Consider the following 27,720-nt stretch of genomic DNA (forward strand, 5'->3'; position numbering starts at 1 on the left):
CTCACTCGGATGCAGAACATGAACTTTGCTAATTGACTGAGTTGTCCCAATGAGACTAAGGACCTAAGCCTTCAAACCCAGAAAACTTTTCTTGCAAGGTGTTTGGTTATGTCTGAGAAGTATTTGTAACTATGTCCAGTATGACTATATATGTGTGCATATACATATAGATACTTCTGTCTGTGCACACGTGAACTTACCTGTACCCACCCATACGCATATGTACTCATATATATCTACGTAGATATGTGAGCATACGTTCATTTTTGGGTTATTGTTGGTGCTGTTGCTAAATTCTATGTGATATTCTTTAGTGCACACAGTCTTTTCTCTTTGTACTCCTTAGTGGCATCGTTTACTTTGTCAGGGTGTGCTCATGACACCCACATTCTGTGCTACTTTTCCCATCACCAAAAATAACAAGTATCTACAATCTAGATAGTGAATCCCCCTCCCCAACCGCCCACCTACCATATCTCTGGTAACCACCAATAAGTACCATTGCTTTTGCAAAATTATAAATCTGTGATCATTTTTTCAAAGTTTTTTTTTCCCGTGATCTTTTTAGGCAGCCTGTTCAGTGAGCCACAGCGGACGCTCTATTCAATGAATTACATCGATAAGTGCTGGGAGATTTACATCGTTCACTGCAGACCAAATGCGTTTCCTCCCGGAGAACTTACTATGAAGATGAGACATTTCCTCTGGATGCTGAAAGTGATTGCTTACATTTTTTTGTAATCTCTTAACTTTGCTATTTTTATATTTCTAGTTATTTTGATATGCAAATGATGAGGTAAAAATCCGGGATGAGTTTTCGTAGCCATTGAATGTTCACTAGGTCTCTTTTGGCAGAAGAAAGGGAAATGAGATAGTAATTCAAATGGTTTATGATAGTGGATAGGTCCCTGGGTGGTGCGTGCAGTTTGCGTTTGACTGCTAACCTAAGAGTTGGCAGTTCAAGCCCACCCAGCAGCACTGTGGAAGAAAGGCCTGGCGATCTGCTTGTATGAAGATTACAGCCAAGAAAACTCTGTGGAGCAGTTCTACTCTGTAACACATGGGATTGCCATGAGCTGAAGCTGACTCACTCGCAACATGTTTGGTTTGTTCTTGGTTTTGGTGGCATAGTGGTTAAGTGCTATGGCTGCTAACCAAAAATGTCGGCAGTTCGAGTCCACCAGGCGCTCCTTGGAATCTCTATGGGGCAGTTCTACTCAGCCCTGTAGAGTCGCTATGAGTCGGAATCGACTCGAATGGCAGAGGGTTTGGTTTTTTTTTTTTTTAATATACATTTAGAACCACATCACTGTTTTGCTTCAACTGTAAAAAAAAAAAAAAAATAGAAAACTCGAGGAAAAGGAAAGTATATTGTACTTACCTATATTTTTCATTCTTTTTTCCTTTTATGGTTTCCTTTGTTTAGAGAAATTTCTTTAGCCACTCTTTTAAAGTAGGTCTGCTAGTGACAAATTCTTAGTTTACCTTCATCTGAGAATCTTTATTTTTTAATTGTGCTTTAGGTGAAAGCTTACAGCGCAAATTAGTTTCTCATTCAAAAGTTTATACACAAATGTTTTCTGACACTGGTTGCAATCCACACAATGTCAGCACTCTCCCCCTTTCCACCCTAGGCTCTCGTTTCCAGTAGTCCAATTTTCCTGTCCCTTCCTGCCTTCTTGTCTTTGCTTTTGGGCAGGTGTTGCCCATTTGTTCTTGAATACTTGATTGAATTAAGAAGCACATTCCTCACATGTTATTGTTTTATAGGGCTGTCTAATCTTTGGCTAAGGACCCCTGGTGGCACAGTGGTTAAAGTGATTGACTGCTAACTGAAAGGTCAATGGTTCGAAACCACCAGCGGCTCTGCAGGAGAAAGATACGGCAGTCTGTTTCCATAGAGATTTACAGCCTTGGAAACCCTATGGGACCTCTATGAGTTGGAAGTGACTCAACAGCGGTGGGTTTAATCTTTGGCTAAAAGGTAGACTTCAGGAGTGGCTTCAGTCCCGAGGTAGCAGTTTATCCAGTGGCCATAGTCTTGGGGGTTCCTCTAGTCTCTCTCAGACCAGTAAGTCTCATATTTTTTTCGTGAATTTGAATTTTGTTCTACATTTTTCTCCCGCTATGTCTGGGATCCTCTATTGTGATCCCTGTCAGAGCAGTCCAATAGTTCTTCTGGGCTCAGGTTGGTGGAGGCTGTGGTTCATGTGGCCCATTAATCCTTCAGACTAATATTTTTCTTATGTCTTTGTTTTTTTTTTCATTCTCCTTTGCTGTGGACAGGATAGGACCAATAGATGTATCTCAGATGGCCGCTTGCAAGCTTTCTAAGACCGCAGACACTATTCACCAAAAGTAGGATGTAGAAGATTTTCCTTATGAACTATGTTATGCCAACTGACCTAGATGTCCCTGAGACTGTGGTCCTCAGCCCCAGTAACTCAGTCCCTCAAGGTGTTTGACTTTGCCTTGGTCGAGTTGACTTCTATGTAGTGTCATGTTTTTCCTTCACTGGAGTTAATGCTTGTTTACTCTCTAGTTAGTGATTTCCCCTCACCACTCCACCCCTCCTTTGTAACCTAGCAAAGATTTTTTCTTTGTGTAAATGTTTTCTTGAGTTTTTATAATAGTGGTCTCCTAAGTGATTGTCTTATTTCATAATGCTCTCCAGACTCATCTATGTTTTGAGATGTCACAGATTCATCACTGTTCTTCATTGCTGCATAGTATTCCATTGTGTGTATGTGCCGTAATTTATCCATTCATCTCTTGATGGGCACTTAGATTGTTTCCATCTTTTTGCTATTGTGAATAATGCTGCAATGAAGATGGTGTGCATCTGTCTGTTCGTGTAACAGCTTTTATTTCTCTAGGATGTGGTCCTAGGAGTGGGATTTGGATGGTAGGATATTTCTACTTCTAGCTTTTTAAGGAGGTGCCATATCATTTTCCATAGTGGTTGTACCATATTACATTCCCACCAGCAATGCATAAGAGTTCCAATCTCCCCCCAACCTCGTCAACGTTTGTTTTTTGATTAGTGCCTGTAATGTCAGGGTGAGATGGTATCTCACTGTAGTGTTGATTTGCACTGTAATGGCTAATGATTGCAAGCCATTTCCTAATGTGTCTGTTAGCCACCTGAATGTCTTCTTTGGTAAAGTCTGTTTATAATCCTTTGCCCATTTTTTAATCGCATTATTCGTCTTTTTGTTGTTGAGGTGTTGAGGTATTTTACAGATTTTAAAGATTAGACCCTTGTTGGATATGTCGTAGCCAAAATTTTTTTTCCCAGTTTGTAGGTTCTCTTTTTACTCTTTTGGTGAAGTCTTTTTTTTTCTTTTAAATTATGCTTTAAGTGAAAGTTTACAGTTCGTTAGTTTCTCATATAAAAATTTATACATACATTGTTATGTGACCCTAGCTGCTCTTCCTAGAATGTGACAGCACGCTCCTTCTTTCACCCCGAATGTCCTGTGTCCATTCAACCAGCTGCTGTCCTTTTCTGCCTTCTCATCTCACCTCCGAACAGGAACCTACCCATTTAGTCTCATGTATCTTCTTGAGCTAAGATGCACTCTCTCCACGAGTATCATTTTATGTCCTATAGTCCAGTCTAATCTTTTCTGAAGAGTTGGCTTTGGGAATGGTTTCAGTTCTGGGCTAACAGAGAGTCCAGGGGCCATGTTGGTGAAGTCTTTTGATAAGCATTTAAGTGTTTAATTTTTAGGAGCTCCCAGTTATCTAGTTTATCTTTTGGTGTTTGTACATTTTTAGTTTGGCTTGTATTGTATTTATGCTATTTATTATGGCCCCTAGTGTTGTCCTTATTTTTTTCTTCCATGAGTTTAAACATTGTAGGTTTTATATTTAAGTCTTTAATCCATTCTGAGTTTTTGTGTTTGGTATGAGGTATGGGTCCTGTTTCATTGTTTTTTTACAGATGGACATCCAGTTTTGCAAGCACCATTTGTTAAAAAGACTGTCCTCTCCCCCATTTAATGGACTTTGGTCCTTTATCAAAGATCAGCTGACGGTAGGTAGATGGATTAACATCTGGGTTCTCGATTCTGTGCCACTGGTCTGTGTGTCTGTTATTGTACCAGTACCAGGCTGTTTTGACTACCCTGGCTATATAATAGGTTCTGAGATCAGGTAGTGTGAGGCCTCCTTTATTACTATTTAGTAATGGTTTGCTTATCTGGGACCTCTTTCCTTTCCATATAAAGTTGGCGATTAGTTCCATGTCTTTAAGAATGCTGTCGGTATTTGGATCAGGACTGCATTCTATCTGTAGATCATTTTGGGTGGGATTGACATTTTCACAATGCTGAGTCTCCTTATCCATGAGCTTGGTAAGTTCTTCCATTTCTTTAGGTCTCTTCTAGTTCCTTGCAGAGCACTTATAGTTTTCTTTGTATAGGTCTTTTACATCCCTAGTTAGATTTATTTCTAAGTATTTTATCTTTTTAGGGGCTATTATAAATGGTATTGTTTTCCAGATTTCCTTTTTGAAGTTCTCTTTGTTGGTGTCTAGGAATCCAACTGAGTTTTGTATGTTGATCTTGTATCCTGCTACACTGCTGTATCTATTAGTTCCAGTAGTTTTCTTGTGGAAACTTTGGGGTTCTCTATGTATAGGATCATATCATCTGCAAACAGGGATAGTTTTACTTCTTCCTTTCCAATGTGGATGCCCTCTGTTTCTTTTTCTTGCCTTATTGCTCTAGCTAGGACAGTGTTAAATAGGAATGGTGATAAAGGGTATCCTTGTCTTGTTCCCACTGCTCTTCATTTTTAAAAGATGTGTTTGCTGGATATAGAATTCTGGGTTGACAGTTCTTTTCTTTCGGCACTAGAAAAATACTGTGCCACTTAATTCTGTCCTCCACGATTTCTGATGAGAAATCTCGGTCATTAGAATTGTTTTTCCACTCTCAGTGAGATTGTTTTAAGATGTTTGACTGTGATGTGTCTTGGTGTGAATTTCTTTGGGTTTATCCTGTTTGGGGGTTCACTCCATTTCTGGAATTCATAGGTTTGTGTCTTTTACCAAATTTGGGGAGTTTTCTGCCATTGTTTCAGTACTTTCTCAGCCTCATCTTCTGTCTTCTGTCCTTGCAGAACTCCAGTGACACAAAGGCTACATCTTTCATCCCAGAAGCCCCTGGGGCTCTGTTTTTTTCCCCAGGCTGTTTTCTGTGTTGTTCAGATTGGGTAACTTCACTAGTTCAATTTCCAAGTTCAGTGATTGTTTCTTTTACAGGACTTTAAAATGATAAATAAAGAATTAACAGCAACCAAATTTGTGGAAGTCATAGCAGAAGACAATCCTTTCATACACGATGGAATTGACAGCAACTTTGAACTTGAGGTTCGTAAAGGGCCACAGGGGATACAGATCCAATTCAGGCTGTTTGTTCTTCGGCCTTGGACACCGAGAACCACAGTTTTATTGACAAGAACTCTAACTGAAATACGTAAAAGTATATATATGTCCTTGGTTATATTAGTAAACTAGAGATTGATATTAGAATAATATTTTAGATGTCAGGAAATACTGAATATAAGACTACAGTGCTGTTTCTTGGATAATTTAATAATTCAATATGTGAATATTTTTCTCTGGTATTTTCATAGAAGTTTTGTATCTGTGAAAGACACTTAGGTGATCTTCTCCTCTCAGTGAATTAGGTATATGGTTTTTCTTTGAGTTTTAGCATTTCCTATTTGTGTGCTCAGTGTTTTCATATGCAAAATGAGGTGGGACAACTCTTTGATCTGTTTTTAGTGCTGGCTGATTCCAAGTGTGGACTAGCTTCCCTCAAGCTGTCCCTGAATATTTGGAGAGGCTCTCGGAATTGACTCGACTGCAGTGGGTTTGGTTTTTCTTTTTGGTCTCCTGAGAGCACGGAGCAGAGGTACAGTCAGGCTAGCCATGAAAAAAGTCATAACCTGACCTCGCCCTTTGACAGTGACTTCCATAAGCGCCATTATACGCATCCCAGGGAAAAACTAAAAGCTCTGATTAAGTCCTCTAAACACTCTGCCTTTTCTACCCATGTAGGTGAACATGGAGGCTTCCTCTGTCTGGTCCCATGCTCACATTTGGACCCTTAACACACTGTGCAGTAATTACACTACATTTCCCAGTCTAACCACTCTCCCAACTCCACGGGGTAACTATTTCATTCTTTCTCTTTAAATCATAGCACTTCATCTTCAATTTTCATTGAGAAAACTGATGCCATCCAAAGAGTATCTCCCATACTCCCACAACCACATCTGCTTGCTTGCATCTGCTTGTCTTCCCCTTGTTACTGTAGCCAGTAACACTGAGACCATCAATACTGCCCTCCATCATTTGAGCTCAATCTCGCTCTCTAGTGGATGCGTGCAGAAATGCTCTTATTTCTCCCGTCTTCAAACACCTTGCATATATGTACGCAAAGGACTTGAAAGCAGGGACTCAAACAGGTATTCGTACACCAATGTTCATTGCAGCACTATTCACAACAGCCAAAGGGTAGAAACAACCCAATAATCCATCAACAGACGAATGGATAAACCAAACATGGTCTATCCATACAATGAATTATGCAGCCATGGAGTGTGCAGTACTGATACATGATCATACATGATACTGATCGTGACCCTTGAAAACATCCTGCTAAGTGAGGGAAGCCGGACACAAAAGGACAAATATGGTATGATCCTACTTACATGAAATAATCTAGGACAGGCAAATGCATGGAGACCAATGCAGATTAGTGGTCACCAGGGGCTGAGGGTGGGAAGCTACTGCTTAAGGAGCACTGAGTTTCTGTTTGAGGTGATGAAACACTTCTGGAAGTAGATAGTGGTAATGGTTGCACGACATGGCGAGTGTAATTAATGTTACTGAATAATGGTTAAGATGGAAAATTTCCTGTTATATTTTACCACAAAAATTGAAACACACAAAAGACAACCATAACAAAAATCCTTTACCTGCCCCACTTTTTCTGCCTTCTTTTTTCTCTTTCTCTTCTCCCCTTTGAAGCAAAAATTTTTGAAAAGAGAGTTTTATGTACCTGTTATCTCAAAATCCTCTCCTTCTATTCTTTTTATTTGAGATAAAATCCAGATAACACTCTAGGAAGATGGTGGTATGAGCAGGTCTAGGTTCCCAACCCTCCCTACACATACACCAAGAAATGCAGTGAGGAATCTGTGGGACTGAGAATCCGTAAGCAGGGGACAGCTGCAAGGAGCTGCAGATGGAACCAAGTTCAAAGCTAAGTCTCACATCATAGGACAGCACTTCTTCTACTGTCCTAACCCACCCCCATGTGGTGGCCAGTCCAATGCTGTGTACGGCCACAGTGGCACACAGACTGACTACTGCAGTAGATCCTGCTTCCCCAGCTAACGTGTGGCTCGTCTCTGCACAAGAAAAGACAGGATCTCCTGGTGACACAGCAGGTGAATGTCTGTCACAGTCCTGTCAACCCACAGCTTGCCTGAGCACGGGAAAAGACCCCGATCTCCGCGTCTGAGATATGTGGGCCCTCAAAGAGTATGGGAGGGAGTACAACCCAAGGACTAAGGGTTGTATCTGCTGGAGGGTAGTTCATTAAAGGACTGAAAACACGGTCTGGACAGAAACTCAGCCTTAATGGCAGTGGATGGAGTTAGAATCAAAGACTGAAGGTCGTGCCCCCTGGATGATGGATTAATTAGTGTGCCTTCTCTGGGAGCCAATGAAGGACAAAAATCTTGGTCTGAATGAAAAGGAGTTTATCACAGAGGGAAATGAAGTGATAAGCAAAGTCTGAAGGTTCTCCCTGTCGCAGAATTCCCTGAAGATGACATCAGTGTTGTCAAAGACAGCAAATACTTAAGAGAATTGAGAAAGCTAACAACTTGTAAAATTCTGATGTTTCAGCTTCAAAAAAAAAAAAAAAATCACAAAGCACACAAAGTGGAAACCATCACCCATCCAAATAAACAAGATGGAAGAGATTGGAAGGATATTATACAACAATATTAAACAAGCTCAAAGAACTAAATGGTAACACAGAGAACTGAACTAGAGGAAATCAGGAAAATGATGCAAGAGAAGAGCAAACAGTCAATACAAAGGATCTGCAGTAAGACTGTTGCTTTCTTCTCAGAAACCCTGGAGGCCAGAAGACTGTGGAACAACGTACTTAAAGCACTGAAGGAAAAAAACCTGTCAGCCAAGAATACTGTATCTGGCAAAACTGTTCTTTAAGAATGAGGACAAAATTAAGACATTCTCAGAGAAACAAAAGCTCAGCGAGCTTGTAACCACTAGACCTGCCTTACAAGACATGCTAAAGGGAATGCTTCAGATGGGAAAGAAAGGACAATAACTCAAAGCCATACACAGAAAAAAAAAAAAAAAAAAAAAGATTCCATTACAGGTAATTGTAAGAGCAATTATAATGGCAAGTTTTAAGGTAGTTTTATTTGGTAATTCTGGTGGCTATGTCCTTCATGCTTTACATGACAAATGTATAAAAATAAGTATAAATGTGTGTCAGGGCATGTGATGTATAAAGATGTAATGGTAATAAACTGGGAAGGAAAGGAGAAGGTGTGAGGAACGGTATATAAGTTTTTCTATGTTTCTGAAATTTAGTATCAATTTAGCCCAGGTTGTTATAAATACGTTACTTACAGTAGCCAGAAAGAAAATATCTAAAAAATGTACACAAAAGGAAAAGGGAAGGGAATCAAAATGGTTCACTACAAAAATTCCACAAAAGTTGGCAGTATTAGAGAAAATTAGGGACAAAGAAGGTGTAAGACCCATGCAAAAGTAATGAAATGGCTGAAGTCCTTCTTTATCAGTAATTACCATGAATGTAAATGGACTAAATGCTCCAATCAAAATGCAGAGTGACAGAATGGATTAAAAAAAAGAAAAAACACGATACAAATAGGTTGAATGTGAAAAGATGGAAAAAATATTCCATGCAAGTAGTAACCAAAAGAGAGTTGGGGTGGTAATTTTAATATAGACTTTAGGTGAAAATCTGTTATGAGAGAAGTACATTATATAATGATAAAAAGGGTCAATTCATCAAGAAGATACAATTAACAAATATTTATGCACTTAACATCAGAGTTCCAAAATATGTAAAACAAACACTGATAGAATTAAAGGGAGAAATAGCTCTACAGTAATAGCTGGAGACTTCAGTATACCACTTCCAATAATGGACAGAACATCTAGAGAGATGATCAATAAAGAAAGAGGACCTGAAAACATTATAAACCAGATATACCTAACAGACGTATATAGAACACTGTACCCAGTACAGCACAGTACACATTCTTCTCCAGTGCACAGGGATCATCCTCCAGAATAGACCACATTAGGGCACAAAGCTAGTCCCAATCAATTTAAAAAGACTGAAATCATTTAAAGTGTCTTCTATGACCACAATGGAGTGAAATTAAAAATTAGTAACAGAAAATAAAGTCCACAAATATATGGAAACAACACGCTACTAAAAAACCAATGGGTCAAGGAAGAAGTCAGAAAATACTTAGAGTGAAATGAAAATGAAAGGACAATATACCAAAACTTATCCAGCAAAAGCAGTGACTACAGGGAAAATTTTAACTGTAAACACCTATATAAAAAAGATGACAAATCAATAATCTACCTTTACAACTTAAACTAGAAAAAGGAAAACACACCAAACCCAAAGCAACCAGAAGAAATTAAAGATCAGAGCAGAGATAAATGAAATAAAAAATAAATCAATGAAACTAGAAGTTTTTTTTTTTTTTTTCAAAGATCAATAAAATCAACAAACTTTTAGGCAGACTGACAAAAAAAGATGCAAATATCTAAAATCAAAAATGAAAGTGGGGACATTACAACCAACTGAAGTAATAAAAATAGGATCATAAAAGAATATTATAAACAACTGTACAACAAATTAGATAACCTAGATGAAATAAAATTCCTAGAAATACATATACTTCCTACACTGACTCAAGAAGTAGAAGATCTCAACAAACCCATAAAAAAGAAGTAGAAGATCTCAACAAACCCATAACAAGAGATAAATCAGTAATCAAAAACCTCCCAACAACATCCTGGACCAGACGGCTTCCCTGAGGAATTCTAGCAAACACTGATAGAATAAGTGACCCCAATCCTTCTTAAGCTTTCTCAAAAAATAGAAAAGGAGGGACCACTTCTTAACTCATTCTATGAGGCTAGTGTTACTGTGATACCAAAGCTAGACAAAGATAACACAAAGAAACTACAGACCAATATCGCTTATGAATATAGATGCAAAGATCCTCAACAAAATACTAGCAAACTGAATCCAAAAGCGTATTGAAAAGGTTATACACCATGATTATTTATCCCAGGAATGCAAGGATGGTTGAACATTAGAAAATCAACATGATACACCACATTAACAGAACAAAGGAAAAGAATCACATGATCAGCTTAGTTGATTCAGAGAAGGCATCTGACGAAATCCAACACCCTTTCATAATAAACCCATTCAATAAGCTAGGAATAGAAGGGAAATTCCTCTGTGATAAAGGGCATATATGAAAACCCACAGCTAACGTTATATTCACTGGAGGAACATTGACAGCTTTCCCCTTAAAACCAGGAGCAAGACAAGGATGTCCACTTTCACCACTGCTATTCGGTATTATACTGGAAGTTCTAGCCACAGAACCGAAATTTTCTTGGTAAAAAAGAAATGAAATAAAAGGTATCCTCCAAATTAGGAAGGAAGAAGTAAAGCTATCTCTTTTTGCAGATGACATGATCCTATATTGAAGACTCCAAAGAATCCACAAGAAAGCCACTAGAGCTAATAAAGGAATTCAGCAAAGTGGCAGGATAGAAGGTCAACACAAAAATCAGGCAGGTTTTTCCATTCTCGAAGCCAACTCTTTAGACAAAGATTAGACTGGACTATAAGACTTAAAATGATACTGGTGAAGAGTGTGCTTCTTGGCTCAAGTAGACACATGAGACTATGTGGGCAGCTCCTGTCTGGAGGCCAATGAGAAGGCAGAGGGGGACAGGAGCTGGTTGAATGGACACGGGAAATACAGGGTGACGAGGAGAAGTGTGCTGTGTATATAAGTTTTTGATTGAGAAACTGACTTGAACTGTAAACTTTCACTTAAAGTACAATTTAAAAAAAAATTACTCAGGTTTTTGTGTATCAGCAATGAGCAAACTGAAAAGGAAATTAAACAATTCAATTCACGATAATGCCTAGAAGAATAAAATGCCTAAAAATAACCAAGGAAGTAAAACACTTGTACACTGAAAGCTATACAACATTACTGAAAGAAATTAAAGAAGACCTAAATAAATGGAAGGACATCCTATGCTCATAGATGGAAAGACAATACTGTTAAGATATCACTACTACCTACAGCAATCTATAGATTCAATACAGTCCACATCAAAATTCCAACAGCCTTCTTTGCAGAAACGGAAAAACCAATCCTCAAATTTATATGGGATGCAAAACCAAAAAACCAAACCCGTTGCCATTGTGTCAATTCTGACTCATGGCGACCTTATAGGACACAGTAGAACTGCCCCACAGAGTTTCCAAGGAGTGCCTGGTGGATTCGAACTGCCAACCTTTTTTGGTTAGCAGCTGTGGTGCTTAACCACTATGCCACCAGGGTTTCCATGGGATGCAAAGGGGCCCCAAATAACCAAAGCAACCTTGAAAACAAAAGCAAAGTAGGAGGAGTCACACTTCCTGACCTCAAAACATATTATAAACCTACAGTGATCAAAACAGTTTGGTACTGGTATAATGATAGACAATTGAATAGAATTGAGAGTCCAGAGATAAACCTGTACATCTATGGTCAACGGATTTCAGCAAGGGTGCTAAGTCCATCCAATGGGGGAGAAACAGTCTTTTTAACAAATGGCGCTAGGAAACTTGGATTTCTACAAACAAAATAATGAACTTGGAGCCATACCTTACACCATTTATGAAAACTAACTGGAAATGGATCAAAGATCTAAATGTAAGAACTAAAACCATAAAAGCTCTTCAGAGGAGACACAGGGGTAATGCTTCAAGACTTAAGACTTTAACAATGGATTCTTAGATACGACACCAAAAGCAGAAGCACAAAGACAAAATAAATGGACCTTATCAAAATTTAAAACTTTTGTTCATCAAAGGCCTTTTATCGATAAAGTAGAGAGACAACCTGCATAGTGGGAGAAAATTTTGGGGAACCATATATATCTGATAAGGACTTAATATCCAGAATATTTAAAACCCTTTGAACTTAACAAAATGACAGACAACCCAATCAAAAAATGGGCAAAGGAGAAGAGACGTTTCGCCAAAGAAGAAATACAAATGGCAAAGAAGCACATGAAAAAGATGCTCAGTGTCATTACGGAAATGCAAGCTGAAGCCACGATGAGATGCCACTTCACACTGACTAAGATGGCTGTGACTAAAAAAAGAAGACAACAGATTTGGCAAGGATATGGAGAAACTGGAACCCTCATCCATTGCTGGTGGGGTTGTAAAATGGTGTAGCCGCTGCGGAAAACAGTTTGGCAGTTCCTCAAAAACTTAAACATAGAATTACCTTACTAAAACTAAAAAAAAAAAGTTACCTTATGACCCAGCCATTGCACTCTTAGGTATATACCCAAAAGCAGGAATGCAAACAGGTACTTATACACCAGTGTTCATTACAGCACTATTCACGATAGCTAAAAAGTACGAACAGCCTAAATATCAACAGATGAAGGGTAAACAAAATGTGGTCTATCCACACAACGGAATACTGCTCAGCAATAAAGAGAAATGCAGTCCTGATACGTGCTGCAACATGGATGAACCCTGGAAACATACTGAGCAAAATAAGTCAGACGCAAAAGGATAAATATTGTATGATCCCATTTATAAAGAAATATCTAGAATAGACAAGTGCTTCGAGACTGAAGTTTATTAGTGATTACCAGGGGTGGGTGGGGGGAGGAAGGAGGGGAAAAGGTGACTCATTGCTTAGGGGACAATGAGCTTCTGTTAAGGGTGATGGAAAAATTTGGGCTCCGACAATGGCGATGGTTGAACAACATGACGAATGTAATTAATGTCACTGAACTGTACGTGTAAAAAATGTTAAAATGGTAAATATTTTATTACATACAGATTTACCACAATAAAAAAATGCACAAACATAAAACTAACCGTTTTAAAATGTGCAATTCCATCGCCCCAAAAAGAAACACCTTATGAATTCTACCCACCCCTTGTCCCCTGGCAACCACGCATCTACTTTGTTCCACCTCCCACTTGAAACCTATCCTTCCCTCGACTTCAGGGACCCCATATTCTGTCGGGTTTTCCTCTTAACCTCACCACTGGTTCCTTTTCAGACTGCTTTGCTGACTCCTCCTCTTGTCCCAAGATGTTGGAGCGCCCTGGGGCTCAGGCCTGGGCCCTCTTCTCTTTCCCATCCCTGGCTGCTCTCACCCCTAGTCTCATAGCTTTAAATATCATCTTTATGAGGACAACTCCCAAGTTTTTATCTCCAACCCAGACTTGTACATCCGACTGCCTACTCTAAATATCCACGTGGATTTCTAACAGCCAGCTCAGAATGTCACATGGCCCCATGGCAGTTCTGATCTCTACCCACAAACCGTACCAGTCAGCCCTCCCCACCCCTCCGGAGGCTGACAGCAGCTTCATCCTTCAGCTGTTCAGGCTGGAACCTTGGCATCACCCTGACTCCTCTCTCTCCCACCCCACATTCACATCTAGGAAGTCCTGTAGGCTCTACTTTCCAAGTATATCCATCCAGACTCCAACCACTTCACCACCTCCACAGTGACCACCTGTCTGAGCCACTGTCCACTCACCTGAAAAGCCAAGGTAGCCTCCATCTGGAGCTCCCTAACTCATCCCCATTCTCCTACCTGCTCTCTCAAGGCAGCAGCCAAGGATCCACGTCAGACTGACACTTCCCTGCTCAGGACTCCCCAGGACTTCCATCTTGTCCAGAGGAAAGGCCAGAGCCCTAACTGCTGCCCTCCAGACCCTGATGGTGTCAGCACAGCCACCTGAGTCCATGTCCTGTCAGCTCCTTCCTGCTCTGCCCCTGCAGCCGCACTCTCTGAATACGCCCACCATGTGCCCACCTCAGGACATTTGTATTCATGGCTCCCTATTTATCTCTTATTAAAACCTTGGGGATTACTTCATCTTGAACAAAAGCTTTCAGCTGATTTTATAAAGCTGAGAGGTAAAACCGTAAGCTGGGACACAATGAGGAGGTTAGAGTTGCAACCCTAAGAAAACGTTACCATTCATCCACCACTGGAAGGACATCTGCAGTGCTAGGTGGTGTGGGAACGGCATAAGCAGTCTATTTTACAAAAGAACAAAACCAAAACTGTCTTGTGGGTCATGCTTCTAAAGTCACAGAAACTTCCAGGCCAGGGGCAGCAGGTCCCTGGGTAGGGGGGGGGACTTAGTAGGCACGCACCTTTATTCAACACAAGAGCTAAGACACCACAGCTACCATGAGTGACCCTGAGGAGGACAGGCCCTTTACACACATTATCCCATCGTATCCTCACAACACAGTACGTGATACTCACATTTTACAGATGAGGAAACTGAAGCTCAGCGAGGTGCAGCGACTTGTCCAAGGCCGGCCAGCTGGTAAATGGCCGAGCCACAATTCCGGCTTAGTTCTGCGTGTTTCTAGAGCCCACATTCTCTCCACTAGGGCCCGCTGTTTCCCGTAGCAGAGCTGAGGGAGTTCGTGACCACTACAAGGTGCGGGAAGTCCTCGGATGGTGTAAACAGTTAACGTGCTCAGCTGCTAACCAAAAGGCTGGCTGGCTGAGTCCACCCAGTGGCACCTCGGAAGAAAGGCCTGGCGATCTACTTCTGGGAAAAAAAGCCGCTGAAAACCCTGTGGAGCACAGTTCTACTCTAACACACATGGGGTTGTCATGAGTTGGAAAAGACTGAACAGCAAAGGGTTTGTTTTTTTCTGGTTTGCAAGGTGACTGACGGGTGCTTTGGGGAGCCTTGAGGGGGACAGGGACTGAATATTAGTTGAGGTCACAGAAGAAGTCGTCAAATTTAGGGCAGGCGCTCAAGGAACTAAAATTTAACGTCCTCCTCTTGTATTATGTCTCACATAAAGCCTATGTCTCATTTCACCGGCTAAACCCACCTTCAGGAAGGTTTCGGCAAACCATTGGCACAGCCGACACGGCTCGGGGTGCTCTGAGCAAATCCCTGGGAGCAGAGGCCTGCCCAGAGCCAGATGAGTGGGCCTCTTCCGGCTCAGATCCTCAGGGACACGGGCTCAGGATCAGCAGACAGGACAGCCATGTCCAAACCAAGCCATCACCATGACGCAGGGCCCCCCAGGCAGAGGCAGGCCTGTGTGTCGGGCACACGGGGGACGCCGGGTGCAGGCACTGGGCTGAGCGTACAGGTGGTAAAACGTGCTTGCTGTCTGGGCTTACAGGAGCTGCTTCTCTAGCTGTTCAGGAAAACAGGGAACACCTTTGAAGATGATTTTCTTTCATCAGTAAGCTAAAATAACATGTTTCTACCCAAAGACTAAATGACTTACACATCTAATGTTAGAATATAAATACGCAGTAAATTCTTAAATGCTGTAGTTTTTACTACAAAATATTCTATACCCCTGATGCCTTGAACATTCAATGAGATGGTCTCTGGAGAATAGAAATGAACACCTAAGTGAAGCTCTAGGTCCCCTCCAGTTGTGTCAGAATGAAGGCGATTCTCTGTTTTCTTATATTGCAGCTGGTGTTCCTTGAATTCTTCGAAGCTCTTTTAAGCTTTGCACTCATCGCTGTTACTGACCAAACGACTAAATCAGGTATCAGTGTTCCAAATGAAGAGCTGTCTGGAAACAGATACGGGAGTATGCAGACCATAGCAAATCAGGTAACAAGCGATTTCTCGGAGCGTACAGAACTGCCTTGGGCTCTTGTAATCCTTCCAGGAAAGACTTTTAAAAAAATATTTTATTGTGTTTGGGCAAAAGTTTATACAGCAAATTAGGTTCCCATTCAACAATTTTTACACAAGTTGTTCAGTGGCACTGGCTACACTCTTTACAATTCATGAATGTTTTCATTGTTTCTGTTCCGGTTGTTTCATTTCCAATAATCTAGTTTCCCTGCTTGGTTACTGTCTTAGTCATATAAACCCACTGCCGTCATTTAGTGCTGCTATAATAGAAATACCACAAGTGGATGGCTTTAACAAGGAGAAACTTATTCTCTCACAGTCTAGTAGGTTACAAGTCCAGATTCAAGGTGTCAGCTCCAGGGGAACGCTTTCTCTCTGTTGGCTCTGGAGGAAGGTCCTTGTCATCAGTCTTTCCCTGGTCAAGGAGCTTCTCAGTGCTATTCTCCTGACTCTTGCTTCTTGGTGGTATGAGGTCCCCATGCCTGTCTGCTCGCTTCTCTCTCTTATATCTCAAGAGATTGGTTTCAGACACTCTCTCATCTTGTAGATCTCATCGATATAACTGCCACTAATCCATCTCTTTATATCGTAGTGATAGGATTTATAACACATAGGGGAAATCACATCAGATAACAAAATGGTAGACAGTCACACAATACTGGGAATCAAGACCTAGCCAAGTTGGTATTTTAGGGGCAAAGCAATTCAATCCATGACAGTTATCTTCTCATTTTTTTTTTTTTTAAGTAATTGCTGACCTTTGGTCTTATAGATAATTTTTTAATGGAGCGCAGTACTCACAGGTGATTTTCTTTTGTATGCCAATCTGTTATTTTAGCTACAAAGTGATCTCAGGGGATAGTTTCAACTCAAGGTTTAAAGATTATCCCAGGGCAATAGTCTCAGGGAGTCCTCTGGTCTCAAATCCAGGAGAGAATTTTAAGATTTCTTATCACCATTTGAAAGGAACGTGTTGTCTTTTTTGTTTTGCGTTGGGGAAAATGGATTTCCTGGTCCTGGCGCAGGTGGTAGACTCCCAGCCACAGCAGTGAAGGTCAACGTGCCCACGGGCATGCAGGTGGACCAGGAGGCTCCAGATACCTGAAGTGTTTTATTAGGAAGTGCCTCAGTTACACGTCTTGTGTTTACAAGGGTAGAAAGCCTGTCCCCGTGGAGAGATGTCAAGAGCCAGCTGCTAGAGTACATGAGATGCCTACCAGGTCACTAAGGACAGGGCCTGTTAACAGCCTGGCCACTCTGGCCTTCACTGGCAGACCTCAGGGCACAGGGACAGTGTCGGCAATTTACTGAAGGATCCAGTCATCAGGTCAAATTGAGACAAACCATTTTTTGGTGGGGGTTTTAGGTTAGCAGGTAGAAATGATTTTTTTTTTTTCTAATCTCTATCATTTGGGGCCGAAGAGTCCTGGGTGATGTTGTGGATTGAACTGCATCCTGCAAAAATATGTGTTGGAATCCTAACCCTGTGGATGTGATGGAGCCCTGTGGCGCCGTGGTTAAAACTCTCCGCTGCTAACCAAAAGGTTGGCGTTTCAAACTCACCAGCCAAACCATGGGAGGAAGATGTGGCCATCTGCTTCCATAAAGATTACAGCATTGGAAACCCTATGGTGCAGTTCTACTCTGTCCTATAGGGTCGCTGTAAGTCAGAATTGACTGGACGGCCATAGGTTTGGTGGATATAATCCCATTTGGAAATAGGGTTTCTTTGTTATGTTAATGAGGCCATATCAGTGTCGGGTGTGCCCTAAACCTAATCATTTCTGACTTATAAAAGGAGTAGACTAGATAGAGAAGGAAGAACAAATGGGGGAAGACCTATGCTATGTGACAATTGCCAAGGAACCCAGGAACAGCGGGGCCACAGACACTGAAAGAGACAGGATTATCCCCTAGAGCTGACAGAGGACCTTCCCTAGAGCCGGTGCCCTGAATTCAAGCTCACAGCTTCCTCAGCTGGAAGACGATGGATTTCTGTTCTTTAAAGGCATCCACTTGTGCTGCTTGTGTGACAGCAGCACGAGGAACCTAAGACAGAGCCAGCTGAGCCCCACGGCTGGGAAGCTCCTCAGAGCTGCTCACACAAGGCGCCTTCTCGCCCACAGCTGGGAAGCTCTTCAGAGCTGCTCACACAAGGAGCCTTCTCACCCACAGCTGGGAAGCTCTTCAGAGCTGCTCACACAAGGCGCCTTCTCGCCCACAGCTGGGAAGCTCCTCAGAGCTGCTCACACAAGGCGCCTTCTCGCCCACAGCTGGGAAGCTCCTCAGAGCTGCTCACACAAGGCGCCTTCTCGCCCACAGCTGGGAAGCTCCTCAGAGCTGCTCACACAAGGCGCCTTCTCGCCCACAGCTGGGAAGCTCTTCAGAGCTGCTCACACAAGGAGCCTTCTCACCCACAGCTGGGAAGCTCTTCAGAGCTGCTCACACAAGGAGCCTTCTCACCCACAGCTGGGAAGCTCTTCAGAGCTGCTCACACAAGGCGCCTTCTCACCCACAGCTGGGAAGCTCTTCAGAGCTGCTCACACAAGGCGCCTTCTCACCCACAGCTGGGAAGCTCTTCAGAGCTGCTCACACAAGGAGCCTTCTCACCCACAGCTGGGAAGCTCTTCAGAGCTGCTCACACAAGGCGCCTTCTCGCTCTTGTTTGCTGTCCGGGAGCGTCTCTCACAAACCTCTCGGATGTGCCTTGGACTTGTGTGCTGGGGCTTCATGGACCATTTCAGTGCCTCGTTGCCCACCACATCAGCCAGTAGGCCTCCTCCAGGTTGAGGATATGACTCATGGCTTCTCCAAGTTCTTCAGGAGCCTGGTCTTGGGTCACAGTCTCAGTCTGGGGCTTTATGCTTAGGTGAATGATGTCCACCTTGAATTCATCCGTGAGCTCATGGATGCCACCACTGTGGGCTTCAATGATATGGGTGCAAACGTGCTGATCCAGGGAACATCCTCAAAAATAATCTGTTCAAGTTCAAGCCCAGTTTTCAATATGACATTCCATGTAGCTTCTGTGTTCTTCTCATACCCTGTGATAGTCACTTGGCCCAGGGGCTAGTTCCTATCATCCTTTCCTGGAAATTGGATGTTGGTGTCATGTTCCAAGCAAATCACGCTCCCTTTTGACCAATAATTTTGGGACTGTATTTGGGGTCAAGAGAGATGCTCAGCTTGCAGCAACTTCACACATTCCAATAGTTTTAGGAGGCAATGTGGCAGTTTTCTCGAGAGTAGAGAGCTACACACACACACACACACACACACACAGATCTGCAGAAGGCTCCCCTTCAGTTGTCGGCTGAGTGTATTGATGTGCGCACATGTGAGGAAACTACTGAAGGCCAAGGAAAGACCTGGAATAAGTGCTAAAGATCACACTGGGCTGGGAAGGGTTCACATTCCAAATAACCAGAGTGGAGAGCCCTCCTTACATAAGGGGCACTGGGATGAGTACTTATAAGGGTACTGCGTCAGTATGTAGGCCAACTAACTAACCAGTTGCCGTCGAGTCAGTCCAACTCATGGTGACCCCATGTGTCAGGAAAGAACTGCACTCCATAGGGTTTACAAGGCTATGTATGACCTTTAGGGAGTAGATCACCAGGCCTTTTTTCCAAGGTGCCTCTGGGTGAGTTCAAACTGCCAGCCTTTTGGTTGGTGTCTTAGTTATCTAATGCTGCTATAACCGAAATATCACAAGTGGATGGCTTTACCAAAGAGAAATTTATTTCCTCACAGTAAAGTAGGCTAGAAGTCCAAATTCAGGGCATGAGGTCCAGGGGAAGGCTTTCTCTGTCAGCTCTGGAGGAAGGTCCTTCCCATCAATCTTTCCCTGGATTAGCAACTTCTCTGGGCAGGAACCCTGCTCCCGGCACGGCTTTCTTAGTGGTATGAGGTCTCCCCCTCCCCTCATCTCTCTGCTCACTTCTCTCTTTTGTATCCCAAAAGAAACTGGCTCAAGACACCATCCAATCCTGCAGATTGAGTCCTGCCTCATCAACACAACTGCCGCTCACCCCTCTCATTAACATCATAGAGGGAGGATTTACAACACATAGGAAAATCACATCAGATGACAAAATGGTGGACAATCACACAATACTGGGAATCATGGCCCGGCCAAGCTGATACACACATTTTTGGGGGACACAATTCAATCCATGACAGTTGGTAACCCAGTGCTTAACTGTCAAATTAGCCCTAGACTAAAGGCTGCACTTGCTCTACCTAACAAAGCTTAAAAGAAGCAAGGCTCAAAAGAATCAAACTACTTCCAAGTAACTTAACTGCATCTCAGAAAAAAAGCACAAAAACATTTAAATACCAAAAAAAATTCCAGCACTCATAATGTAAACTTTAAATGTCTGTCTGTCTAGACATGGACTAGTAACGTGAAGCTTGCCTCCAAAATTGGAAGGGTGCTGAGAGACTGAAGGAGGAGGTGGGCAACTCCAAGATGGCAGTGAAGAAGTGTATGAGAGAGACGTAGGAGGCAAGTCCTGGGCTGCAGCAGGACCAAAGCAGGTCTCTGTATCCCACGGTGGGAGGGCAAAGGTTTTATAATGGTCATGGACAGTAGTGGCTCCCTCCCAGAAGCTTACGTAAGGATGACTCAGCAAACTATAGTGAACTAGCCAACCACATGAGGGCACTTGCTTGGCCTTGCAAAGCTCATTTCCACTTCAGTCCATCCCTCGAGGCCGGCTCTTATAATCCCACATACCCCTCCCCTTGTGCTCCAGGATCAGAGACCCCGTTCACTCCCTGTGGGAATAGATATAGAAGTAGCGTTCATCAGGTGCCATATAGCACCCATGCATATGCAAGAGACAGAGAAAGTTACTGCGTGTCCAGAAGAGAAGGAAGCCTTCTCTAACGAGAAGGAACTGGGAGAGAGAAGGTGACCCTGTTCCCAGCCTCCCTATCAGAGAATGCTCTGAGCCCAAGGCCTTTACTTAGGCAGCCTGGATGGGAGGCGTAGAGGCAGACCTCCAACATTGTCATCCAATAAAAAATTAGCAGGCATATAAAGAAGCAAGATATTAGGACATGTAATAAAAACCAGTCAACAGAAATAGACCCAGAAAGGACCCAGATGGTAGAATTAGTAGGCAAATACTTATAAATATACTCTATATGTTCAAGAAGTTAGAGGAAACCAGGGGCATGTTAAAGAGAGACATTAAAGATGTAAAAAAGACTCAAATTTAACTTGTAGAGTTGAACAATACAATGTCTGAAATAAAAAACACACTGGATGGTGTGGCTAATTACCTCCATGAACAACTGTGTCCTTTACCATGAGACAGGAAGACCTAGATAGTGCCTAGGTACCATTACTGAACATTTTAATTGAAGAGTCTATAGAAGAGTCCTGATCAAAAGGGGGAAAATGCAGAACAGAATTTCAAATTCTCATGAAATCCAGACTTTCTGGAGCCATGGGGGCTGGAAGAACCCCTGAAACTACTGCCCTGAGATAATCTTTAAACTTTAAACCAAAATATTCCCTGAAGTCTTCTTTTAACAACAAACAATAGTTTGGCTTAACTAGTAAAGAATGTCTGCCATGAGCATAATGTTCTTTTAAGATCTATATGGGATCAAATTGACAACAGTAACTTGAAAGGTTATATATGAAGCTTAGGGGGCAGTAAGTCTAATTTAATGGTGGACAACAACGAACAAAAGGAGAGTGAGAATGGTTACACAGCTCAAAGAATGGAATCAATGTCACTGAATTGTACATGTAAAAACTGTAAAATTTGTGTATGTTCTGCTGTGTATATTCTCAACAACAAAAATAAATTACAAAAAAAATACAGTAGATGGGATTAACAGCAGATTAAACTCTAGAAAAGATTAGTGAATTTGAAGGCATAACAATAGAAATGATCCAAAATAAAACACACAGAGAAAAGGCACTGAAAACAACAACAACAACAAAAAGAGCATCAGAGAACTGAGATTTTAAGCAGCTTAGCATATGTATAACTAACATCCCAGAGAGCAGGTGGAAACAGAAAAATTATTTAAAGAAATAATCTGAAATTTTTCCAATACTGAAGAAAACTATAGACCCACAGATCCAAGAAGCTCAACAAATCCCAACGGAAGAAATATTAAGAAGACTACATCAAGGCACATCATAATCAAATTGCTTTAAACCAGTGATAGGAAGTCTTAAAAGCAGCCAGGGATAAAAGACATAATGTACAGAAGAACCAAAATAAGAACGACAACAGACTTCTTGTTGCAGTGGCACCAACATCTTTAAAGTACAGAAAGAAAGACAAACTGAGAACCTGGAATTCAATACCCAGCAAAAATGTCTTTCCAAAGTGAAGGTGAAACACTTTTCAGACATATAAAAGCTGAAAGAATTACCAGAAGACCAGTCACTACAGGAAATGTTAAAGGAAGTCCTCCAGGCAAAAGGAAAATGATACCAGATGGAAATCTGGACCCTAATATTAACTGTGTGGATTAATATATAAAATACTTTTCTTTGTTTTTAAATCTCATTAAAAGATAACTGACTCTTAAAGCAAACAGCATCTGTGAGGTTTATAACATATGAAGAAGTATGACAATAATAGACCAAAGGCTGGAAAAGGGGAAATGGAAGTACACTGTTTTAAGAACTGAGACCGGGCAGTGGTGGTACCCGTAGAATTCTCACCTTCTACAATGAGACCTGGGCTTGATTCCCAGCCAGTGCATCTCAAGTGCAGCCATTACCCAGCTGTCACTGGAGGCTTACGTGTTGCTATGATGATGAACAGATTGCAGCAGAGCTTCCAGACTAAGACAGACAAGGAAGAAAGGCCTGGTGATCTACTTCCTAATATCAGCCGATGAAAATCCTATAGATTACAATGGTCCGATCCACAACCAATGATGGGGATGGCACAGGACTGGGTGGTGTTTCATTCTGTTGTGCATGGGGGCGCCATGAGTCAGGGGCTGACTTGATAAAAGGTTATCAACAACAATATACTATAAGTGAAAAAAAAAAGCCATCAAAGGGTATAATATTACTTGAAAGTAGACTGTAAAGTTAAAGATGTATATTTCAAACATTAAAGCAACCATAAAAACACCAAAACAAAGAGTTACGGTTAATAAGTCAGTAAAGAATGTGAAATAGAAAGTATAAAAGAATTCTCAATCCAAAAGAAGGCAAAAAAAGAGGAAAAAGGAAACAGAGAACAGGTGGGACAAACAGCAACAGCAGGATGGTAGCTAATCCCTTCCAATGTAAATGATCTAAACACCCCAAGTAAAAGGCAGGGACTGTCAGACTGAATAAAAAATCAACCCCCGCCTATTATGTGTCTACAGTAAATCCACTTTAAATATAAAGACACAAATAGATGAAAAGTCAAAGTATGGGAAAAGATATACCATACAAATACTAATCAAAGATAGCTGGAGTAAATATATCCGAAAAAATAGATTTCAGAGCAAAGAATGTTATGGAGGGATAAAGAGGGTCATTTAGTAATGATAAAGGGGTCAGTTAAGTAAAAGGACATAATAATCCTAAATGGGTATGCATGTTTAACAGAGCTTCAAATGACATGAAGTAAAAATGGATAGAAAACAGACAAATCCACAATTAATAACAGAGCAAGCAGGCAGAAACCAGTAACGATATAGTATATTTGAATAACACAATCAACCAACTCAACCTACATGACAACAGTGGAATACATGCTCTTTTCCAGTGTACATGAAACATTTACCAAGAGACCATTGTTGTTGTTAGGTACCACTGAGTCAGTTCCGACTCATAGCAACCCTACGCACAACAAATAAAACACTCCCCAGTCCTGCTCCACCCTCACAATTGTTGTTATGCTTAAGCCTGCTGTTGCAGCCACTATGTCAGTCCATCTCGTTGAGGGTCTTCCTCTTTTTCACCGACCCTCTACTTTACCAAGCATGATTTCCTTCTCCAGGGGCTGATTCCTCCTGATAACACGTCCAAAGTATGTGAGATGTAGTCTTGCCATCCCTACTTCTAAGCAGCATTCTGGCTGTACTTCTTCCAAGACAAATTTGTTCACTCTTTTGGCAGTCCATGGTATATTCAATATTCTCCTCCAACACCACAATTCAAAGGCGTCAATTCTTCGGTCTTACTTATTCATATCCAGCTTTTGCACGCGTATGAGGCGACTGAAAACACCATGGCTTCGGCCAGTCACACCTTAGTCTTCAAGGTGACATCTTTGCTTTTCAACACTTTAAAGAGGTCTTTTGCAGCAGACTTGCCCAATGCAATGAGTCTTTTGATTTCTTGACAGCTGCTTCCATGGGTGTTGGTTGTGGATCCATGTAAAATGAAATCCTTGACTACTTCAATCTTTTCTCTGTTTATCATCATGTTGCTCATTGGTCCAGTTGTGAGGATTTTTGTTTTCTTTATGTTGAGGTGTAATCCATACTGAAGGCTGTGGTCTTTGATCTTCATCAGTAAGTGCTTCAAGTCCTCTTCACTTTCAGCAAGTAAGGTTATGTCATCTGCATAATGCAGGTTGTTAATGACCTAGATTGAGTCAAACTTTCAGGACCTTCATCTGCTGATGTGGCACAACTCAGCTGCAAATATCCATTAATAATAGGAACGTGGAAGTACGAAGTATGAATCTAGGAAAATTGGAAATCGTCAAAAATGAAATGGAACACATAAACATCAATATTCTAGGCATTAGTGAGTTGAAATGGACTGGTATTGGCCATTTTGAATTGGACAATCATATGGTCTACTATGCCAGGAATGACGAATTGAAGAGGAATGGTGTTGCATTCTTTATCAAAAACAACATTTCAAGATCCATCCTGAAGTACAACGCTGTCATTGACAGGATGATATGCATTTGCCTACAAGGCAGACCAGTTAATACTATTATTCAAATTTCCGCAGTAACCACTAAGGCCAAAGATGAAGAAACTGAAGGTTTTCACCAACTTATGCAGTTTGAAATCGATTGAACATGCAATCAGAATGCATTGATAATTACTGGTGATTGGAATGCGAAAGTTGAAAACAAAGAAGAAGGATCGGTAGTTGGAAAACATGGCCTTGCTGACAGAAACGATGCTATAGATAGCTTGACAGAATTTTGCAAGACCAACGACTTCTTCATTGGAATACGTTTTATCACCAACATAAACAAGGACAATACACCTGGACCTCACCCCAGTTGGAACACACAGAATTAAATCAACTACATCTGTGGAAAGAGATGGTGGAGAAGCTCAATATCATCAGTCAGAACAAGGCCAGGGGCTGAATGCAGAAAGACCATTAACTGCTCATATGTAAGTTCAAGTTGAAACTGAAGAAAATTAGAACAAGCCAATGAGAGCCATAGTATGACCCTGAATATATCTCACCTGAATTTAGAAAACATCTCAAGAACAGGTTTGATGCATTGAACACTAATGACCGAAGACCAGATGAGTTGTGGAATGACATCAAGGACATCATACATGAAGAAAGCAATAGGTCATTAAAAAGACAGGAAAGAAAGAAAAGACCAAAATGGATGTCAGAAGAAACTCTGAAACTTGCTCTTGAATGTTGAGTAGCTAAAGTGAAAGGAAGAAATGATGAAGTAAAAGGAGTGAATAGAAGATATCAACGGGTGGCTTGAGAAGACAAAGTATTATAATGACATGTGCAAGGACCTGGAAATAATAGAAAACTAAAAAGGAATAACATACTTGGCATTTCCCAAGCTGAAAGAACTGAAGAAAAAATTCAAGCCTCAAGTTGCAATACTGAATGATTTTATGGGGAAAATATTAAATGACACAGGAACCATCAAAAGAAGATGGAAGGAATACACAGTCACTACACCAAAAAGAATTGGCTGACATTCAGCCATTTCAGGAGGTAGCATACGAGCAGGAAATGGTGGTACTGAAGGAAGAAATCCTAGGTGCACTGAAGGCATTGGTGAAAAACAAGGCTCCAGGAATTGACAAAATACCAATTGAGATGTTTCAACAAACGGGTGCAACGCCGGAAGCGCTCACTCGTCTATGCCAAGAAATTTGGAAGACAGCTACCTGGCCAACCGACTGGAAGAGGTCCATATTTATGCCTATTCCCAAGAAAGGTGATCCAACCGAATGCAGAAATTATCCAAAAATATCATTAATATCACATGCAAGTAAAATTTTGCTGAAGATCATTCAAAAGTGGCTGCAGTGATATATTGACAGGTAACTGCCAGAAATTCTGGCCGGATTCAGAATCAGGGATATCACTGCTCATGTCAGATGGATTCTGGCTGAAAGCAGAGAATACCAGAAAGATATTTACCTGTGTTTTATTGACTATGCAAAGGCATTCGATTGTGTAGATCATAATAAATTATGAATAACACTGCAAAGAATGGGAATTCCAGAACACTTAATTGTGCTAATGAGGAACCTGTACATAGATCAAGAGGTATCATTCAAACAGAACAAGGGGATGCTGTGCAGTTGAAAGTTAGGAAAGGTGTGTGTCAGGGTTATATCCTTTCACCATACCTATTTGACCTGCATGCTGAGCAAATAATCCCAGAAGCTGGACTGTATGAAGAAAGATGGTGCATCATGATTGGGGCAAGACTCATTAACAACCTGTGTTATGCAGATGACACAGCCTTGCTGGCTGAAAGTGAAGAGGACTTGAAGCACTTACTGATGAAGATGAAAGACCACAGCCTTCAGTATGGATTACATCTCTACATAAAGAAAACAAAAATCCTCACAGCTGGACCAATAAGCAACATGATGATAAACAGAGAAAAGATTGAAGTAGTCAAGGATTTCATTTTACATGGATCCACAACCAACACCCATGGAAGCAGCAGTCAGGAAATCAAAAGATTCATTGCATTGGGCAAGTCTGCTGCAAAAGACCTCTTTAAAGTGTTGAAAAGCAAAGATGTCACCTTGAAGACTAAGGTGTGACTGGCCGAAGCCATGGTGTTTTCAGTCGCCTCATACGCGTGCAAAAGCTGGATATGAATAAGTAAGACCGAAGAATTGACACCTTTGAATTGTGGTGTTGGCGAAGAATACTGACTATACCGTAAACTGCCAAAAGAGTGAACAAATCTGTCTTGGAAGAAGTACAACCAGAATGCTCCTTAGAAGCAAGGATGGTGAGACTATGTCTTACATACTTTGCACATGTTATCAGGAGGTATCAGTCCCTGGAGAAGGATATCACATTTGGTAAAGTACAGGGTCAGTGAAGAAGAGGAAGACCCTGAGTGAGATGGATTGACACAGTGGCTGCAACAATGGGCTCAAGCATAACGATGATTGTGAGGATGGCGCAGAACTGAGCAGTGTTTCATTCTGTTGTACGTAGGGTTGCTATTAGTCGGAATCGACTTGACGGTACCTAACAGCAACAAGTGGTTAGATCCACCAGTCACAGGCTTAATCTCTTTAGCAACAGATTGTGTAGCCACATCCTTGATGAAAATTCTAGGACATGTGTCCTTAATTTGTACAACAGCATTTTCCAAATCTTTAAGTTTTCATTTTGCACAGTTCATTTTTCAGTCCATCTTTTTTCTCTCACATTTCACTGCAAGTGGTAAGGAGAAACCATGCAGACCCTTTAAGATCTTGCTTAGAAACCTCTTCAGCCAGATATCCAAGT

At 41.4% G+C, this 27,720-nt stretch overlaps 1 protein-coding gene across 1 annotated transcript in view; it reads left to right on the forward strand.

Moving 5' to 3' along the window:
- The window catches only part of LOC100658137 (radial spoke head 10 homolog B2), an 87,250-nt gene that overhangs the window by 42,889 nt on the left and 16,641 nt on the right, over window positions 1–27,720 (forward strand). The window contains exons 13-15 of the mRNA XM_003416521.3: window positions 569–717; window positions 5,270–5,377; window positions 15,855–15,998. Of these exons, the coding sequence (XP_003416569.1) occupies window positions 569–717; window positions 5,270–5,377; window positions 15,855–15,998 (401 nt within the window). The remainder of the gene's footprint in view (window positions 1–568; window positions 718–5,269; window positions 5,378–15,854; window positions 15,999–27,720) is intronic.

This window comes from Loxodonta africana, chromosome 12, assembly GCF_030014295.1.
Source record: "Loxodonta africana isolate mLoxAfr1 chromosome 12, mLoxAfr1.hap2, whole genome shotgun sequence".
NCBI classification, from domain to species: domain Eukaryota; kingdom Metazoa; phylum Chordata; class Mammalia; order Proboscidea; family Elephantidae; genus Loxodonta; species Loxodonta africana.